A 21,746-nucleotide genomic window follows, 5' to 3' on the forward strand; every position below is an offset into this window, starting at 1 on the left:
CTCAATATCAAAGCACTTTGTCCTTGGATGACCTTTAACTATTCCACCGTTTTTCTTCCACATTGACTCAAAATTCTCAAGTTTGTTCACACACACACACACACATAGGAAAACATGGGCACATGCACTACCGCTGTGCATGTGTGTAACCACCAGCAGTGGATGAGATGCTGTCAGAATGGCAGTGGGTGTAGTGGAGCAGATGGCTTTATTGCACACTTTTAACAAACCTCACTGTTCTGGGTTTCACACATTTCATCAAAGAAAGTGATAAAACAGAGCTGGAGTCTGCACAATCTGGAGGCAGAAGGTGATGAGGCAGATTCACCTGAAGATTCAAAAACAATTAAAAAAACATTAAAGTAATATTTGTACATGACAAATTTGCCTGGTGCCGATATTTCAAGTCTTGGTAATTACACTCTGGGAAGCTCTTCCAGAAAGGCTGCTGGTATGTCAAGTCAGATTAAATTACACAGATCATCTCCATGACAACTACTGAGGTATCAATCAAATGTAAAATGATGCAACAGACTGTAAACAAAAATAACTTTAGCATAGCCTGGATTTGTTTGAAGAGACGTGTCACAACTCTGCCTCTCCTGAAAATCCTCATTTGCATTTAGCTCTTTGATCATAAAGGACACAAAAAGAAATAATCTTTGACAACCTGGAAGCATAAAAATTTAAGATTGTGACGTGATTGAGATATGCAAGATGTTCTTTGATTTTTTTTTTCATGTACAAATCATCTTTCATCTTTTCATTTCATTTATATATAGTGCCAAATCACAACAAAGTTGGCTCAAGGTGCTTCACACAACCCCAAGAGCAAGCACACAGGCGGCAGCAGTAAGGGGAAAAATTCCCTGTGATGATTTGAGGAAGAAACCTCAAGCAGACCAGAGTCAAAGGGGTGACCCTCTGCTTGGGCCATGCTACCAACAGGATTGACAACACAAATATACAAGAAATTTTGGGGGAAAAAAAAAATCCTTAAATTATGCTGCACCTGCAAACTGTTAAGTGTATAATGTGCTAAACATTATCAACAAACACATCAGCTATAAATGGTAATGAATAATTAATCACATTATTAATTTGATCAGTTAATTGATTTCTTTTTTATTTTCCTCATTATGATGTAAGAATCCTGTTGAAAAGTAATCCGGCAGAATACAATACATTTGGCTCATCTCTGTTAGTAAATACGCCCCATTTGGCTGATCAAAGGACAACTCATTTCCAATAATGTCCCTCACAGTAATCAAGTATTCATGTCACAGTTTGTAATGTATTTTAACATCTCATTATGCTGCCTCTTTAATCATCATTAAGGACAAAGTGGATCACATTAGGTTGGTGCAAATTAACAGCATTTATTAGTGGAAAAAGGAGGCGGCCAAAGAAGCACTTCAATATGTCAGTTTTTATAACAATAGCAATTAAAGCTCCAAAGAAGCCAAATCAGACTGTAACTCACAGGCAAGAAACCAAATAACTATTTAGAATGACAAAGGAACATAACTTGCGCAGTTTTCCATTTCTTTTTCATCTTGGCTTAAACTTGTCTGTCATGCAGCTTGAATGTTTGAGCTACTGTCAGGATACCTCTGCTATATTATCAAACAATTTCATAAAAGAACTGTATTTCTGTAGAGCTTTTCCATCTGATAGAAATGTTCAATGCACTTTACACATACTGCTCCCATATAAGGCACACAACTGCACACCTGGAGCAACTTCAGGTGTAAGGACCTCACTCAAAAGTACAGCAGTGTTCAGAATAATAGTAGTGCTTTGTGACTAAAAAGATTAATCCAGGTTTTGAGTATATTTCTTATTGTTACATGGAAACAAGGTACCAGTAGATTCAGTAGATTCTCACAAATCCAACAAGACCAAGCATTCATGATATGCATACTCTTAAGGCTATGAACTTGGGCTATTAGTAAAAAAAAGTAGAAAAGGGGATGTTCACATTAATAGTAGCATCTGCTGTTGACGCTACAAACTCAAAACTATTTCAAAATGCTGTGAATCACTAAACTAGTATTTAGTTGTATAACCACAGTTTTTCATGATTTCTTCACATCTGCGAGGCATTAATTTGTTGGTTTGGAACCAAGATTTTGCTTGTTTACTAGTGTGGTTGGGTCATTGTCTTGTTGAAACACCCATTTCAAGGGCATGTCCTCTTCAGCATAAGGCAACATGACCTCTTCAAGTATTTGACATATCCAAACTGATCCATGATACCTGGTATGCGATATATAGGCCCAACACCATAGTAGGAGAAACATGCCCATATCATGATGCTTGCACCACCATGCTTCACTGTCTTCAGTGTTAACTGTGGCTTGAATTCAGAGTTTGGGGGTCGTCTCACAAACTGTCTGCGGCCCTTGGACCCAAAAAGAACAGTTTTACTCTCATCAGTCCACTAAATATTCCTCCATTTCTCTTTAGGCCAGTTGATGTGTTCTTTGGCAAATTGTAACCTCTTCTGCACGTCTTTTATTTAACAGAGGGACTTTGCGGGGGATTCTTGCAAATAAATTAGCTTCACACAGGCGTCTTCTAACTGTCACAGCACTTACAGGTAACTCTAGACTGTCTTTGATCATCCTGGAGCTGATCAATGGGTGAGTCTTTGCCATTCTGGTTATTCTTCTATCCATTTTGATGGTTGTTTTCCATTTTCTTCCACACGTCTGTTTTTTTTTTTTTTTTTGTCCATTTTAAAGCATTGGAGATCATTGTAGATGAACAACCTATAATGTTTTGCACCTGCGTATAAGTTTTCCCCTCTCCAATCAACTTTTTAAAATAACTATGCTGTTCTTCTGAACAATGTCTTGAACGTCCCATTTTCCTCAGGCTTTTAAAGAGAAAAGCATGTTCAACAGGTGCTGGCTTCATCCTTAAATAGGGGACACCTGATTCACACCTGTTTGTTCCACAAAATTGACAAACTCACTGACTGAATGCCATAATACTATTATTGTGAACACCTTTTCTACTTTTTTTTGTACTAATAGCCCAATTTCATAGCCTGAAGAGTGTGCATATCATGAACGCTTGGTCTTGTTGGATTTGTGAGAATCTACCGGTACCTTGTTTCCCATGTAACAATAAGAAATATACTCAAAACCTGGATTAATCTTTAGTCACAGCACTACTATTATTCTGAACACTAATGTACCTTAAAACTTTCCTGAGGGCAAATTGAATCTATGATGTCATGATCACAAGCCCACATCGCTAAATTTTATGCCACCACTTTATCATAATCTCACAATGGGATGTTAGCAAGCCACCCTACAATTAGATGTTGATCAGAGGCAACAAATGTACTTTTTTTTTTTTTTTTTTTACAAAAATGTTGATTATTGCCTGTTGTACTATTGTGAGTGATTTAGTAGGTAATCTCAGTCTCATCTACTACTGCTATGAGCGCCAGGTTCTTTGCCATGCCCCTTGGCAGCCTGTATCCAAGGTTCTTGAAATAGAGCAATATTGCCACCTGGTGGCGATTTATCATACATGCAGCTACAACAGAACTGCACAAAAAGCTCTTCTGGAATATGTTAAAAAGCAGCCCTAATTAAATAACTAAGATCATACAGGAATACTTTAACAACCAATTCATTCACCCTTTAGAGATCATTATTGTGATTTTAACGTGGCATAAAATCTACTTCTACTTGCAGACAGCCAGCAGAAGGCAGTGAAGTGCTTCAAAAAAAATTTTTCTGCATTTTTTTGTTACATGCAGGCATATATGCTAGATCAAGTCCTTATATAGTAAGGTTTCACATCAGGGGCGATGCCAAAAATAAAAATAATTTTTGGCCATTTTGGGCCAAAAACCCCCATTTTTGGGTCAAAATTAAAAAATGGTTCAATCCTTTTGATATGCATATCAAATTACTCGTCTTTACGAGTAGAGTAAAAATATTAGTTTGACCTATTTTGACCTTGCGTTATGTCACAATGACCAAAAATGTGGAAAGGTCAACGCACTTTTCGTGAAGGGTCAAATTCATAAAATCTGTTATGATGGTCCGATTATGACAATTTTACTGTCTAATTATATGTTTTCTTGCACAAAAACCAATAAGAGAACTTACATAGACCATTATGCCAGTCTTAGCTATGAAAATACAATTATGTCAGATAAGATGGGTCTATTGATTAACTTTATCCAACTTCAAAATGGTTATGACATCAAAATTGATAATTGGCCTCTTTTACATCAAGCACAATATAAAAACTGCATAAGTATGTTTTTTTGTGAATATAAAGAAAATCAGAATACAAAAGCAAAGAGGACAGACATTTTAGAGTACACTATAGTAATTTATTAAAATCATTTTTTATGATTCATTGTTTCCATTACACAACATACGTACACTTGATACCTCAAGTATCAGAACCATTTAAAATAAGTTCAATACACCCACTGACATTATTTTTTGTTGTTAGTACCAAATTGACAATGTAGTTGTCTTATTGGTTTTCTTGTGCAAGAAACATAGACATAAAATTGCATAATTGGACCTCATCACAGATTTTATGAATTTGACCCTTCACAAAAAGTGCGTTGACCTTTTCACATTTTTGGTCATTGTGACATAACGCAAGGTCAGAAATAGGTCAAACTATATATTTTTGAACTCTGATATGCATATCAAAAGGATTGGACCATTTTTTTTATTATTTTGGCCCAAAATGATTTTTATTTTTGGCATTGCCCTGATGTGAAACCTTACTATATAAGGACTTGATCTAGCATAGATGCCTACTTGTAACAAAAAATGCCAAAAAAAATTTTTGGAAGCACTTTTCTGCCTTCTGCTGGCTGTCTGTTGGAAAAAAATGTTAATAGTTTGTGAAGGACAATCTCATGATACTGTCACATCCCTGAGGCTTTAGCTTGGGCAACTTTGACCCTGGAGTGTGCTCTCTTCATAATTTAACAGTTCAAATATAACCCCCCCCCCCCACACACACACACACACGGCCATCATATCTGTAGGAGCAAACTTGTTTAATGCACCAATTCCCAGGAGGATCAGGATTCACAACATACTTTAAAACATACATGCCTTCCAGTTGAAGGTGGAGTCAGTAAATCCTGAAAACACGTCACTGCACTGAAATAAAACCAACATGGAAAAAAACACCAGTAAAACATTTTAACAACACTGTTTACTTAAATAGTGAATTGCTGAGTAGTGTCACATTTTAGCATATCACTGGTGTACATGTTTCAAAACTGAATTTAGATGTAATAAAATGTCTGTCTTTAAACTGTTAAACAAATGCTTTTCTGCTCCAATCACAAAGTTCACATTAACCGCCAAATAGTCACGTTTTGCATGAGCAACTTTTGTGTTGTTGTTGATTATGATACCTGAGAGCTGTTGACAATCTGATAGCTAACTGACCAAATCGCTGACCAGCGAGTAAGAGATTCAACATAGTAACAACTATAAGGACACGCATCATCTTTTTTTTCTCCTCAAATCATTTTCATAGCAATGACACACCAAAGGCAAGAGCACAAATCGCACAAAGCTCAATGCTGCATATCTCATTTGTGATGAAGGCAAATCATGGTTTGTGAGGAACAGGGCAGTTACTCCCGAAATCAAGACACATTAAATTTCAACAACTCTCATTAGAACTTGCTTATTCTGAACAGACTCGCAAACTCGAAGTGATGAACAGATATTCAACAGGAAAAAATACAAATAGGTGCAATATGGATTAAAAATGAGCACAAAAAGCACACATCACCAGTTTTTGCAGAATCTGCAGTCAAAAAACATCGCTACTGGCTGCTTTCTAATTAGGAATGACACACAACTCCTATCAGCCATGTACACAAAACATGTCATCTGTATCACTCATGCCACCCAAATACCAATACTGGAATATTTCCAAATTTCAGGAAAATGTGGGTGGGTGGGAGTTCACATTAATGCAAAGAAAAGTCAAGTCCAACTGTTCATTTTTCAGTATGTAACTGGTAAACATGTCCATAATGCCCACAGTTTAAGAGACAAGCTCAGATGTGCACAAATTAAGACTCAAAGTAGCAGCTGAAGATCATTTTAAATGATTTGGAGTTGCTTTTTTGATGGACATTCAAGCACAGATTAGCAACTGTTCCCATTCTGAAGCAACTGAGAGGTAACATTGCCCATCCCACAAAATTAATATTTCCAATGATTTAAAATGAGAGAATGTTATGCTTCCACTTTCTTTTAACCCTAAAAGATGTCATTAAATTTATTTTTTAAAGGGTGCAGCCCCTTTTCATTTTTTAGTATTTAAATAAAAGGTTTTCTTCAGCACTACTATAATTTTATTCCTCAGTATTCTTATAAAAGATTCACAAACTTATATGGCCAAAATGATAAAAATCACACATTCTGAGGCAATAATAACTCAGATGGACTTTTCCTACCCTCAAACAGCAAACTGCCAGCATCGGCATGATGCAGCCAAAGGAATTCCAGCGTAGACCTTCAATTTTAAGTGAAAGTACCAAATAGACATAACACTGGAGCCTTAAAGTGACAGACAAACAGTCCACCACACAGACCTCATTGGTAAGCACTCAGGATAAAATCTGTATACATTTAAACATTTTGCTGGATATCCACTGGACAGGTAAGGCGTCTCTCAAAGGGGTTTGCAGTGTCAGTACTAACAATTGTACAAGTATTTACAGTGTTTTTTACTTTGTTCCCCAGAAAAGATTCAGTGGGGAGACAAACACTTTTTCATAGCCTTATTCAACTCTATAAATGTGTTAAAATCTAAGCCCTCAAATGGGCTCATGTAGGGGGATAGCCTGTTGGGGTAAACTACAGTGGGGACCATGTATGCCCTGCAGCCGCTATGGTACCCATGAAGGCTCAACAGGAACCGTGAACATGAGATGGGTAATGGGGGTTCCGGTGAAACAAGACATCCTCAACAGCGGCTCAGGCAGAGGGGGTGATGTTCTGTAACAACGGCTGTGAAGGCTGCAGCAGGTCCTCAGACCCTGATCATCTGGGATTTCCCAGACCAGGCTAAGGATCTGTCAAGGGCTGTGTTTGATGGCATGCAAGGACATTTCCACGTTAAACCCATGCACAGGCATCTCTGGATCAACCCTGGAAATAGAATTCTACCATCCCATCCAGGAATCGACCAAAAAATGATTTTCCTCACCACAAAGGCATTGACATGAGGATATGTGGGTGATTCTTTAACTATGGGCACTATTTGCCTTGTAAATGTAATTTCCACCACACCATTGCCTTACAATATAAAGCGCCTTCGGACTGATTTGGCGCTATATACATGTGCTCTGATGTCACTGTTTATCTCCATAGAAACTACCCAAACAATCTTTCATACAACCCCTGGCAAAAATTATGGAATTACCGGTCTCGGAGGATGTTCATTCAGTTGTGTCACAGACATGACACAAAACTAAAGTCATTTCAAATGGCAACTTTCTGGCTTTAAGAAACACTATAAGACATCAGGAAAAAAAATTGTGGCAGTCAGTAACGGTTACATTTTTTTTTTCCTGATTTCTTATAGTGTTTCTTAAAGCCAGAAAGTTGCCATTTGAAATGACTTTAGTTTGTGTCATGTCTGTGATCTGCTTTTTTTCTACAAAATTAAACTGAATGAACATCCTCCAAGGCCGGTGATTCCATAATTATTGCCAGGGGTTGTACAAACTGTTTAAAGGGACATTACAGTGTTGTGGTGGAAATTCTGGCAATAGTGTGGGACAACTACATTTTGTTTAATAAAATCACAACAGTTGTATGACATTGAATACCCCAATTATGTTTTGATTATTTTACTGATATTTTATTCAGAGATATTTTAAAACATTAGAAAAACGTTTCTTTACCATTCATTTTTATCATTGAAGATCAAAAGTCTGGGGTGTGGGACAAGCACAAAACGGCAATATTTGCATATAATGATGCTGAAAGTAGACTACTAGAACATTTCTTAACACACTTCATTGTAAAAGATAACTATAAAAGTGTGAAATTTCCCCTTTTTTCTGTTTTTCATACAATATGATCAAAGGACATAAGTGCCCGTAGTCTAAGAATCACCCATGTATTTTTTGGAATTGGAAATTCTGAACTCTCAGATTCCATCAAATGCATCAGACTTTCAACCGTGTGCGCGCACTTCCATGCTGTCTGCAAGATCTCAAGGGAAAAAAACCTCATTGTATTTGCCATAGAATCCCCCAATATCCTTCTGAGACCCACCATTCATTATTCCTCTACAGTAAACAAAAAAGTAAAACTGAAAGATACTTTTCCCCCTCATTTCTCAGGATATACTTACCAGCAGTAAAATTAGCTTTAATTCATGATAGATCACAGAAATTAAGGAACTTTATAAATAAACTGATTTCACCATTAAGTAATCAAAGTGAACTACACATTTAAAGCCCAATATCTCAAAGTGAGCCACATGTGGGAGAGCCTACATTACCTCTCAGCAGCTCATGTTAATCTGAGGAGACAAATTCTTTAATTACTAAATTATATCCCCTACATACTGCCTATCAAAATTATGACCTATCAAAGGTCATACCTTCACACTTGTCCACTTCAGCATCTGCAGCTCATTGCTTTTATCATATACGTATACTTGTGTGCATTTTATTTTCAGTAACTTTTTGTAAACACAGGTAACTCCCAGATTCTCCAAAGTGGTTCACTGCAGTCCCACTAAGACAGAAAATAAAGAGGGAAAAGCAAAGACCACAGGTTCCTTAAAAAGGTCTCAATCCCATCTTTTCACCACAGACACTGTTCAAGAATTCATACAATAAAAATGTAGAGGCCTATAACTCGTAATCAAAGTCAAAGCTACTTTAAAATTATTATTTAGGTAAAATCAAGACGGAAAATCAGAAGAGCACAATAGTTGACCGTCAAATTAAATTTTTGCATCCGTGAAGTTCACGTTAAAATCTTTATGGGATGAAGGGGCTTTATTTCATAATCACATACTGAAGAAAAATCCAGTTTAAGCCCCACTGTAGCTTTTGTTTTGAAAGAAGAAAAATGTGAAAATTTCACATCAAATTATTCTGAAGTGCCCCTTTAAGATTAGAGAAACATCTTTCTGGATGCTCTGTGAACACCCACGGCCTAAAATTTATTAAATATAACCTGTTAAAATGCAAGTCCACTCTAAATTTTGTTTGTAGTTGTACAACATTGTAAATAAAAGCTGATTGGTAGATCAGGTTAAAACAAATAATTTTGCAAACATTCCACAATTTGCTGTGTGTCAAGTTACTTTTACGAAAAACTAGTGTTTCCACTCTCCTTGGAAATAAAACATTAGGTCTTAGATCCTCTTCAAATATGATAAAATAAGCAAAGACCTGAGGTATATTTTGTGTCTGCATGCCGACCCTAACACAGATGCAGCTGTGGGTACAGAGACGTGCACACGGTTAGAGAATCGATCTGATGAAGTGTGTGAGGAGAGATGTGACCACACAGCGTTCTGTGCACAACCTGTCTGAGTTGCACAGCCGATGTCTGATTCTAAAGTTGCAGTGTGCCTACAGTATCAGTTCACACGCGAGATTACAGAGGGAAAAAAAAATAAATAAATCACAGCCTCAAAATCTGGCTGAATGATGTGACATGAAATAACACCTCTTAGTCACATTAAATTCTGTTCAGATTTACCAAAAGTCTCAGCAGGCGATGAGGAGATCCCTTCTATTTTCCTGTTATCATGAGACGAAGCAGAAAAAAACAAAAGGGAGATAAAATAAATAAGAATCAAAAATCATTAAAGCTAAATCCCCCTTTAATGTATGAAGTCAAAATAAGAAATTCCACTTAAACTCCCAGTACCGAACATGATTCCAACATCATACTGTGTGGATTAAATTAAGTCAGAACACCAGGAGGTCAAGAGTTCCAGTAAATAAATAAATAAATTATGTACTGCCACAATGAGGGTTCAAAAAATGAAATGAAGGAGGTACACATATGGTGGATGGAAGATTTTACAGGAAAGGCAGAAGCCTCACTCTGGGGCCCCGTTTGTCGTCCCCGTCATTCTCTCTTCATCCTGTTTCTGATGCTGCAGTCTGGCGTAGGTGACTGCATCTCCCCTAAAAAAGAAAAGCAAGCAAAAGAAAAGACGCAGGAGAAGGACGGTAATACAAAGTTAGGCAGAGGGAGGAGAAGCAGAAAAGGAACAGCGAGTATGTTATGAGTACATGACACTGTTAATGAAAACATTATGACAAGGGTTATTTTGTCAAAAGTTAATTTGCAGGATTAAAGTTGCTCCTTAAATTTGTGAGACCATCCAAACATAAAATCAAAATCTTATTAGTTTGCTATAAATTGTAGAATAATTGGTTTAATACGAGGTCCAGTTTTAGGAGATTGGTTATAAAAAGAGGACATCAAAATACATCAGTAATTAATTATAGGCTGTATTGCACAACATTATTTTTGAAAGTGAAATGTTCTAACACAGGGGTTTTCAAAGTGTGGGAGCGTGAGCCCTCCCTCAGAACAAATGAATAGCTGCCCCCCCACGACACACAATTTCAACATCTTCATATGTTTCTTTTTATTCTTTTAAACATCTTAAACACATTTTAAAAGTATGTGTGTGTTTTTAAGAAACTGTCTACGCATTTACACATTTTACAGCCTTTGTAAACATTTTAAACGTGTTTTTAAAAGAACCTTCTATTCTATTTTTACCTTTTACCATATTTTAAACATTGCTTTTTTTAAACATTTAAATTCCATTATCAATACCTCCTGCAAATTTTCTGTGTACTAAAAGTAGGCTTTACAGGTTTTCTATGTCAATAACATTTTATTGAGTCTTAAAGTAAACAAATATGAAATTGGTCACTGGATCCTTGATCTCTGGACATAAATAAAAATAAACAAAGTCTGTAGTTTTTCTCAAAAGCATTTCCTTTCAGACATTAATGGCATGAAAGTCACTCCAAACCTCTGAGCTGAGCTCTTGCTGGCTGCACTGCAAGTCAACATCAATGAAATTCATAAAGAACGCAGGACGTCTGATTTTTGGAGGAAAAAACATTTTAGTCTGTTGTAGTTTGTTGTCTGTGTTCCAACATTTGGAAAGAGGTGTCATTTGATTTAAAACCATGATTTGCTTTGAAGTTATTAATTCCGGACGGACTCTAACTTGACTCAGCAGAGCGGCGCAGTGTTTGGAGCTGCGCAAATGGAACGGAGGATGATTCGCATTTCTTGCCAGCAACAAGACAAGAGTCCCAGTAAGTGACTATAAGCCACACAAACGCGACTCATGATTGACATTTTTAAATGGCTCAGAGGGGTTAAGAAGCGAACTTGCCACTTCGGAAAAGCAGCGAAGCAATGAACCAACGAAGCAGTGCTCCGACCCACTGCTTCGTTGCTTCAAACTTCAAGAACAGCCGCTGCAGAAGCGGTTGATGACAGACCCACTGCTGGGTTTGTAACCAATGTAAAGAAATAATAATTTTTCCTGATAAACACCCTAAAAAACAGCTACTCTGAATGATCGATAAGGGAATCATTAAGCAAAAGGCTATTGATGTCGGGGGATCGAATCATGTCTTAACGATTCTCGAAAAGAACTGGTTCTCGACACCCATTTCTTGCACCCCCGAAGAACACCTCAGTTTGAAAACCACTGTTATAGCATGTAAAAATACCTAAACAACAGTATTTTAAATGCTCTTTGATTACTAATTTTTGTAACAAATTACAAATATCTTACTTTTTGCCTAAAGAAGCAAGTCCATACAGGACTCCTGTGGCAAAGGCGATGGCGTTTCCAAACAAGGTTGTAAAGGAGAAACTCAAGAACACAGGAAACAGAGCCATCCTGAAGGGTCGACACCCAGCCGGCCGCAGCCAACAAGAGACAAAAACCGAAGTCAATAAAAACCACATACAATTTATGCTGTAGAGATGAATCCATAGATCCATAAGTGTTTGGACAACAACTCTGTCTCTGTACACCACCACAACTGAGTCCCATTGTTTACTGTGCTTGATGTCCACATTTTATTTTCGCGTGTCTAGCAGAAAGCTGCACAGGTTTATATGATTTTGCAAGTGTGACCATGAAGGCTTGGAGAGGAAGCGACACTGGGTTAGAGATCTCAACAAGACATGAGACACTTTAAAGCTGTTATCAGCTTACTGATTGTGGCTGGACAAATGAAAGAATCAAAAGACACAAAGGTGACAATGGGAATCAGAGACTTAATGCCAGTCATGTGGAACTTTGAAATATCAAAGCGTAAGAAGCCCTGTAAAGCAGGAAGCAATGTTGGACAGCAGTATGATATTCTCTGTAATTGCTGTCACTAAAATCAGCAGGCTGTGGTTGTGTTGCAAGGTATGTATTCATTATTTAGTTTGTCCAATCTGGTTTACACTTATTGGATGTATTTTTAATGCTTCCTGCACTATTTACAGCACAAGTGGTGTTGAACACAGAAGGATTTAATCGAAGAAACAGATTATATCTCATCTCAGGTCTCCCATGTGCATTCTAGCAAATTGCAGCTGAAATTTCCCATATTCTTTTTAAGACAATCTGTCTCTGTGCCAGCCCACCATGAAGCTGCAACTGGTGGTCAACAGGAAAAAACTGCACAATGCATAGTTTGTACAATCACTACCAGAAAATTATAACTACTTCAGAGTCGTCATAGGTCTCTTTGTGGCTTCCCTCACTTGTCTCTTTTGAGAATGTTTACACATACCACAGAACACCATACTGTTTATATTTCTTAATGACTGACATAAGGTCAAAGACATATTCAGTGACGTGAAAATGTTCCTGACATACCTAAAGAAAACTGATTTGTTTGAAAATTAATCCTTAATATTTACTTTTTCCAGTTACTTATGGGCTCTAAAAATGGATGTACTGAGCACAGAAAAAGCTGTAATTCTGAAATGGTGAATGTGTTTTTTTTTTACAACCCCTGGCAAAAATTATGGAATCACCGGCCTCGGAGGATGTTCATTCAGTTGTTTAATTTTGTAGAAAAAAAAGCAAATCACAGGCATGACACAAAATTAAAGTCATTTCAAACAGCAACTTTCTGGCTTTAAGAAACACTATAAGAAATCAGGAAAAAAAAAATTGTGGCAGTCAGTAACGGTTACTTTTTTAGACCAAGCAGAGGGAAAAGAATATGGACTCAATTCTGAGGAAAAAATTATGGAATCATGAAAAACAAAAGAACGCTCCAACACATCACTAGTATTTTGTTGCACCACCTCTGGCTTTTATAACAGCTTGCAGTCTCTGAGGCATGGACTTAATGAGTGACAAACAGTACTCTTCATCAATCTGGCTCCAACTTTCTCTGATTGCTGTTGCCAGATCAGCTTTGCAGGTTGGAGCCTTGTCACGGACCATTTTCTTCAACTTCCACCAAAGATTTTCAATTGGATTAAGATCCGGACTATTTGCAGGCCATGAGATTGACCCTATGTGTCTTTTTGCAAGGAATGTTTTCACAGTTTTTGCTCTATGGCAAGATGCATTATCATCTTGAAAAATGATTTCATCATCTCCAAACATCCTTTCAATTGATGGGATAAGAAAAGTGTCCAAAATATCAACATAAACTCGTGCATTTATTGATGATGTAATGACAGCCATCTCCCCAGTGCCTTTACCTGACATACAGCCCCATATCATCAATGACTATGGAAATTTACATGTTCTCTTCAGGCAGTCATCTTTATAAATCTCATTGGAACGGCACCAAACAAAACTTACAGCACCATCACCTTGCCCAATGCAGATTCGAGATTCATCGCTGAATATGACTTTCATCCAGTCATCCACAGTCCACGATTGCTTTTCCTTAGCCCATTGTAACCTTGTTTTTTTTCTGTTTAGGTGATGATGGCTTTCATTTAGCTTTTCTGTATGTAAATCCCATTTCCTTTAGGCGGTTTCTTACAGTTCAGTCACAGACGTGACTCCAGTTTCCTCCCATTCGTTCCTCATTTGTTTTGATGTGCATCTTCGATTTTTGAGACATATTGCTTTAAGTTTTCTGTCTTGACACTTTGATGTCTTCCTTGGTCTACCAGTATGTTTGCCTTTAACAACCTTCCCATGTTTGTATTTGGTCCAGAGTTTAGACACAGCTGACTGTGAACAACCAACATCTTTTGCAACATTGCGTGATGATTTACCCTCTTTTAAGAGTTTGATAATCCTCTCCTTTGTTTCAATTGACATCTCTCGTGTTGGAGCCATGATTCATGTCAGTCCACTTGGTGCAACAGCTCTCCAAGGTGTGATCACTCCTTTTTAGATGCAGACTAACAAGCAGATCTGATTTGATGCAGGTGTTAGTTTTGGGGATGAAATTTACAGGGTGATTCCATAATTTATACCTCAGAATTGAGTGAGTCCATATTTTTTTCCCTCTGCTTGGTCTAAAAAAAGTAACTGTTACTGACTGCCACAATTATTTTTCCTGATTTCTTATAGTGTTTCTTAAAGCCAGGAAGTTGCCATTTGAAATGACTTTAGTTTTGTGTCATGTCTGATCTGCTTTTTTCTACAAAATTAAACAACTGAATGAACATCCTCCAAGGTGATTCCATACTTATTGCCAGGGGTTGTATTAAACCTAGTTGAATTAAACATGAAACTCTACACTATGAGCACTTTTTGGTTGCTTCATTTCAACTCCACTGTGGCGTTGTAGAGAGACAGAACCACAAAAATTGTGCCACTGTCCAAATTCTGATGAACCCAACTCTAGATAAACAAACATTCTCAGAACAGGTCCAACGACTTTATGCAATGTTAATATTCAGAAATTCTTTCTAAATTTAAATGAGTCCATGAAGCACCGACTCTGTTGATGTAAATCTTATACACTGTGTAGTTGTTCTTACCCGCAGTAGAACAAGGATTTCTGCCAGGGTCTGAATTTGTCTGCACGGGCTGCAACGGCATTAGCAAACTCTACGAACTGGCAGCAAAACGGTACTTCACACAGGAAGAGCACAAAGGCGTTCAACCTTGAGACAGGATGACGATACAGCAGTGAGTCATCTTCAAATAAACACAGCACCTGCTTAGAAAAGAATTCTATCATCACTATTCAACATATTTAAGAAGTACGTGGAATTATTGAGTGGAGCCAGGCTCTCCATCAAAGATAGTACAGTGACAGAAAAGCAACATGTCAGTATATTCTCGATAACTATGTAAAATCTACAGCCTTAAAATGTAGCGAGAATAATTCAATTTAAATTTATTTCATTTATATAGCACCGAATCACAAAAAAGCTGCCTCTAGGTGCTTCACACGAGTAAGATCTAACCTTACCAACCAACCAAGGATAGTAAGTTCAACTTCTTTCAAGCAAAAATGTCAACTTTTCAATCTTTATTTATAGTCCCAAGCAGAAACTTTATCTTGTCACAAAAAATTCCACACAGAGATGTAAAAAATTATACACAGGTGCATGATGCATTTACAAAAATTGTAACTTTGCACAGTGATGCTCTGATGTGTCAATTTGAAATATCCATGAGATTACAACTATGACTTAGGATAATAGGTTGTCAAACTGTAAAAAAGAAGAAAAAAAAACAAAACAAAACAATGTCCTCTTAGACATTACATGAAATAAATGATCAGCCAAAGAAAAAACAAAACAGATCTGGCGCAGAGTTTAAAGGAAAAACACTAATTTATTTGAACTGAATTTAATTTTAGTACCATATTTACATATAACAGAGACCAACTGAAGGTGAATGAACTAACTTCATATGCTGTTATAGTTAGAAACTTACACCATCCACACTCCGGCAGCAATGTTTAAAGGGTTCACAGTGACACAGTTCCACACGCCTGAGATGGCACAGGCTGCAAGAAAGGACAGACAGAATGTAAACAGACCAAGAAGACTGCTTGTCAGATAACAAAGACTGTGGCACACATTGCTCCTGATTAACAGGGCAAACACAGGATGAATGAAGTCAGTTTTTCTCTCAGTGTTTCCACAAACGTTCTTCAGGGTCCCTTCACACATGAAAGACACAGAAACCAGAAGAAAATCCACGAACGAAAAACGAAATGGGGAACCACAAACACAGTGTGAGCAGATGGGACGTGTCGCACCACATCGCGCGGCTGATGTGGAGAAAAATAAGATGGAAACCAGCTGTATAATTAGTGAATATCACTGGGTTGATATAATAAATAAAAGGGGACGGAATACAGAACCCCGTGGTTAATTAACCCCGTTAAATAAAAAATAACTGCCACTCACGGGATTCAAACCTGCAATTTACAAAAGCTCAGATTACCAGATGGAAAGTTTACCACTGCGCTACAATCACATAACAGGAGCATAAAATGGCTAAAATCAACAAGGAGATGAATGTATTTTTTTTTTTTAAAAAGACAAAACAGCGCCGTTATAACTGACCAAATGCCATCATCAGAGCCTGATGAGAACTGTTATCCACATAAGATGCCCTAGTTTTGGAAGACAACATCGGGAAATACTTTAATTCCTTATTGGGGAAATTACTGAATAAACATAGCATTTTTAATGAAGTCCTCTATGTTTGTCTGCTCTGGGTGTGTTTCTCAGCTTTTAACCAGAGGACGCTAGTGTTCTGTCCAATCAACAAGAAGAAAAATAACTTTTTTAAAAGCATCACAGTGCTCCATTTATTTAAGCCAGCATTTGGCCATCTGTCGTCTGTTCAGTATTTTGCTCACAATGAAAATAAATCCTATTATTATATGGCTGGCACGCTATGCGCATTCTGATTTGCTGATTACCGATTGATATTTTCCCATATCGGTCTGGTTACCATGACATTCGGCCCGCAAAGTGCATTTTCATTACAAACCAGGAAGCTAAAAATACAATTACAAAAACCAAGTTGGACGTGAGCGTATATCAACACAGCATCGAAAAAAAAAAATACAGATTGAAATCTTACCAGCTAATGACCAGACCATCTGTTATCAAGTTCTTCATGGAGATGAAGAAAGCAAACAAACTCCACACCGTCAGTAGCATATTCAGGCGATACTGTAAGTTTGTGTGTTTTTATATATATATATATATATATATTAGGGGTGGGCAAACATAAAAAATCTTAATCGCATTAACTCAATGACTTTCTTTGATTAATCATGATTAATTGCATGGTATATGTGAAACCCAAAAATGAATTCAAAAGCCGCTTAAAAGCAGTTTTATTTGAAAACGTAAATGAACATTGCATAAATTTGAAAATGTAAATTTCAACTGAAACACACTAATGAAATCAAATATAAAACCACTGGCAGGTCATTTGTTATCTTGTTTCATATCAAAATAATATTCATGTCCAAGATTAAATGTACTAAAACAAATACGTCACAATTATCACAATTTGATATGTGTACAATTGTGATGTATTTGTTTTAGTATATTTAGATTTTGTTGTGATTTGGCACTTTATAAGCCAATTGAATTGAAATTGAACATTTTATTGAGTCTTAAAGTAAATAAATATGAATTTGGTCACTGGATCCTTAAACTTTGTACATAATGAACTCTACATGGTGAATCCTTGATCTCTGGACATAAATAGGAATAAACAAAATCTGTAGTTTTTGTCAAAAGCATTTCCTTTCAGACATTGGCATGAATGTGTTTCCATATATCTGAGCTTAGAGCTGCTGTGCTTCACTTCAGGATGTAATTTGAAAAGAAAATACATCACGTTTCATTTTGGGAGGAAAAAAAACGTTTTAGTCGATTTCATGTTTCTTGTCTGTATTACATTTGGAAAGAGGTGTCATTTTATTTAAAGCGGCGATTCATTTTGAAGTTATTAATTCCGACCGGACTGTCTCAGCCGCGCAGCGTTTCGAGCTGTGTGAACGGAACAGAGGACGATTCTCGTTTCTTGACAGCAACAAGACAAGAGTCCCAGTTAGTGACTTTAATCCACACAAAAGTGACTGACGATATTTTAATGGCTTTGCGAGGGGTTAAGAAGCGGCTTGCCGTTTCTGAAGAGCAGTGAATCAAAGAACCTACGAGCTACTGGATCGAAGCATTGCTTCAATGGTTCATGGTTTCAAAGTGGAGCCGCGCTGCAGTAATAGTTTATTACAGACCAAACCCTGAATATCCGACTTTATTTGTACGTCCGTATGACTCAAACTCGGAAAAATACGTATAATTTACGGACTATAGCCTGACATGAAAACCACCGAAAAGCTGTGTTCACCGCGGGGACACCTTCCGTTATTCGAGATTATTCAAGTTTTTTTTTTTTTTTTTTTTTTACCGATGACGAACTATGCGTAAAAAAATAATTTGACCGATCCAAACCGGTCTGGATCCGGGCCTGATCCTGTAGAACTTTGTACCGAAAATGTCCATTCAAAAGTTCGGCGACTTTCTGCATTTTGTTTTGTTGTGCATTGCATAGCCTGTACTTTTCTCGATCCTCGTGTCGTTTTCTGTGTGAACTCAGCTATCAGCAGGAAGCAGCAGCATAAGCTCGCCCCCGACTGACGCTTTCAAAATAAAAGGCAACGAGCAACAGTCATAAAAGGCTAAAAAAAAAAATACAAAAAAACCCGCAGCGTTAAGGGGAGGAACAAAATTGTCGGCGATAATGACCTTAATTAACGCAACGTTAGCGCGTTAACGTTGCCCAGCCCTAATATATATATATTAGGGCTGGGCTATATATATAATGCGCCATATAATAAAATTATTAACCCTTCTTGCTCGGTCTGTACGGGGACATCAAACCTCTCACTTGATTAACAATCCTTTATTAATGATCCACCAAGACAAAAAAAAAAACAAGTTAAATTACACTGTGTGGACGAAACACCTATACGATACAAAACCTATGCAGATGGTTTATCGTTGACCTGACCTAAACAAGCACTCATGTGGACGGGGCAGGGCCGCACAACAGCTTACGCACTCTCAATGATATGTATGTTGACATCTACCATGCTCCACCTACCAAACAAAGGGTACTGCTAGCAGTGGAAATGCAAGCCAAGCCATGCATAACCATTCCAAACTGTGCTGTGCCGACCCAGAACGCTCGGTGGAAACGATGCTTTAAAGTTTAGAGTCAGCGGCTTTTGCAAAGTAGTATTCATCCTCAAAAATTTTTTTTCTCAAACCATTACACCATCGAATCCAGGGACAAAAAAAATGGACTGTTGGAGGTGAAGCAATCACAATTGTTGAAGAACTCTCACATTTGGGCGTGCCAGCCTGAAACTAATAAAACACTAAAACATAAATATATTTGGCGCTAATATGAATTGTCAGCAGCACAACGCCATCCAGCCTCCTTAATAATGCAGAGCCTATTGAATATGCAGTACTGCAAGGGTGAATGTGATACTGGTACTGTCTACTCTGGTATCACACTGACGGAAAGAAGAACAGAGGCCAAGGAAAGAGGACTACAATGCTGATGGAAAAACTATAAAGCCAGCAGCAATTTCCTTGAACTGCCGATATGATGGAGGGACTCAAAGCACCTGTGAGTCTGGTGTTAATCTTAGAACAGGTGTTCAAGAAGTGAGTGAAAAAACAGTATCCAGCAACAAGTGCTGCAGTGTGGGAACAACAGGACACAAGAGAGCTTTCATTGGCCCGGGTCCTGGCAATTGACAAAAATAAATGAATCCCCCCCTCCCCTTTTTGAGGTATGAAATCACAGGACAAATCACATCCAGGTTACATGCCATCAATATCCCCTTTCAAGAAGGGCCTTAATTTCCTGATAATTGTTAGGAAACAACCACAAACATTGACAATGCCAGGTTCGTACGCGACCGGTGTCACGGATTCTTTCTCATGCGCAGATAATGAACACAAAAATCTGGTATATGGGGATCATCTCAGTACGTGACACTGGAACCACTCTATACATGCGCAAAGGATCATGGAATATTGAAATTGAGAATACAATGAAAAAACAGAATATGCAAAACTCCATGTCATCCAATTAGGTGCCAGGTTACCAAAACTACAGCCGCCGAAGCAAAGTACATTTTAAACCCACCATTACACTGACACAGAGAGTGCACAGTCAACTCACCATTTTACCAACTCGCCCACTCCCAAGTAATCTTTTTTTTTAATCTTGTCTGATATACTGCTATGCTATATTTTTCCATGCAATTGCCCATGAAGCCAGATCATTTGCCAAAAAGAGTAATTAATGGTGAAAGTAATTCACGTGAGTAATCAAATGCATTGTACACGCTAGGATGAAAGACAGTCATTTTCATTGTCAGCTAATGAAAGAGGAATTCAACCCTTTAATTTGTTTTTAATGTGATTTTTAGTCCAGAAGACTAGCTTATCTTCTTTTCCATCATTTTCTAGCCCAAATCTCAGTGCTAAATATGTTGTAGGCTACACTTTTATAAATACTTTATCACAATCAACATTTTTTGTTTAAAAAATATCACTCAACACAACTTAAAACAAAATCTCCTGAGGTAGAAGGCTGACAAACCACAATACAAGGGTGCACTGCTCCGTGTTGTGTGACAGCGCAGCGCTGCTCTTACAGAGTAGACTTTGATGAATCTGCATGTGCAGCAGTCAGTGCGTGCGGGAGAGAAAAAAAGCTTGAGTATCGATCTTTTTACACGAGGATCGTTCAATATCAATACCAGCGTTGGTATCAATATTATCGATATTAGGATTGATCCGCCCACCTCTACCAATTACATATTTATTGCTACTTATATTAATGGATGAGATTCAGTGTGCACAAGGACCACAATGGAAATAACCGTTTATGCTTTATTGTGTCATTCGGGTATCATTGATATATTCACCTTTCTGTGCTTATACTGATTTTACAAAGTAAACTCCAATAGATCAATCAATCAGGTTTGGATGAGTTCGCTGGTCGCACATTAGCTTCGACTACTCACCAAAAATGACATCATTAAATTATCATTGCGTGAAGATCATTTTATTAATTCATTGAGTGGGTTACGTATATCATGTGTGCGCTCCTTTCTGAGGAGAAATTGGCAAAGATACGAGTTGGTATCGGACGAGACAAAAACAAAACAAGACTTAGGGGTGGGCGAGTTGGTAGTTTGCGAGTTGACTCGGAACCACACAGCACGCTGCACAGTTACACCGACAATATACTTACATATTCCTCCCAAAACTCCAGATATTTTGCAGAGCCATCGGTACCACCAGGTCATGCCGTCGTCCTCCGGGACGCTCTTGTTGTTGGCTGTAGCCTCTTCAGAGCTCATTGTTTGTTCTGGCTAATTTCGCTAAAGCGACACCCTCAGACCACTAAATAAATACGACTTTGCTCGTCTCGGTACACCAACTCCTGACTTACTACAACTTAACGGTCTACGCTGGTGATATCACAAGTCATTTAAACTTTTTTTTAAAAGACCTCTTTTCTTTTTGTCTCTTCTTCTCACCGCCTCTCTGTCCGTCACAACTAGCTAACCCCGGCTAGCTGAGGCTGAAACGCACCACCGTCAGCTGCCGCTGAGCAATAAATGTAACTAACAATAACAAGCATTCGCTCACAAGGTTCTAGCAATGGCGCAAAACAAACTACAACAAAGTTACTCTCCACTTATTAAA

General features: G+C 37.7%; 1 protein-coding gene and 1 long non-coding RNA gene across 3 annotated transcripts; both read right to left on the reverse strand.

The window, feature by feature from the left end:
- Positions 1–5,544: 5,544 nt before the first annotated feature.
- On the reverse strand, positions 5,545–21,688 carry LOC117529459. Its single transcript, XR_004566019.1, has 2 exons — positions 21,550–21,688; positions 5,545–6,357 (listed from the first exon to the last, which is right to left on the reverse strand). It is a non-coding gene; the product is annotated as an uncharacterized LOC117529459 (long non-coding RNA).
- Positions 10,045–21,554, reverse strand: LOC117529458 (calcium channel flower homolog). 2 transcript variants are annotated; one of them, XM_034192253.1, is made up of 5 exons: positions 21,289–21,554; positions 15,910–15,982; positions 15,003–15,128; positions 11,836–11,943; positions 10,045–10,189 (listed from the first exon to the last, which is right to left on the reverse strand). In XM_034192253.1, exons 1-5 carry the CDS (start codon positions 21,395–21,397, stop codon positions 10,102–10,104), a joined length of 504 nt encoding a protein of 167 aa, XP_034048144.1. In that variant the 5' UTR covers positions 21,398–21,554; the 3' UTR covers positions 10,045–10,101. The 2 variants fall into 2 exon arrangements, with proteins under 2 accessions (XP_034048144.1, XP_034048145.1); XM_034192254.1 differs by lacking the exon at positions 10,045–10,189 and adding an exon at positions 10,387–10,420.
- Positions 21,689–21,746: the final 58 nt, after the last annotated feature.

This window comes from Thalassophryne amazonica, chromosome 17, assembly GCF_902500255.1.
Source record: "Thalassophryne amazonica chromosome 17, fThaAma1.1, whole genome shotgun sequence".
Lineage (NCBI taxonomy): Eukaryota > Metazoa > Chordata > Actinopteri > Batrachoidiformes > Batrachoididae > Thalassophryne > Thalassophryne amazonica.

Coding starts and splice junctions, on each gene's coding strand:
- LOC117529458 (XM_034192253.1), bottom strand. CDS start 21,397: ATGAGCTCTGAAGAGGCTACAGCCAACAACAAGAGCGTCCCGGAGGAC. Junction 15,983..21,288: donor TGGAGTTTTGGGAGGAATAT/GTAAGTATATTG, acceptor CCTTTCTTGCAG/CCTGTGCCATCTCAGGCGTG. Junction 10,190..11,835: donor CTTGCTTCTTTAGGCAAAAA/GTAAGATATTTG, acceptor TTTCTTTTTTAG/GGGAGATGCAGTCACCTACG.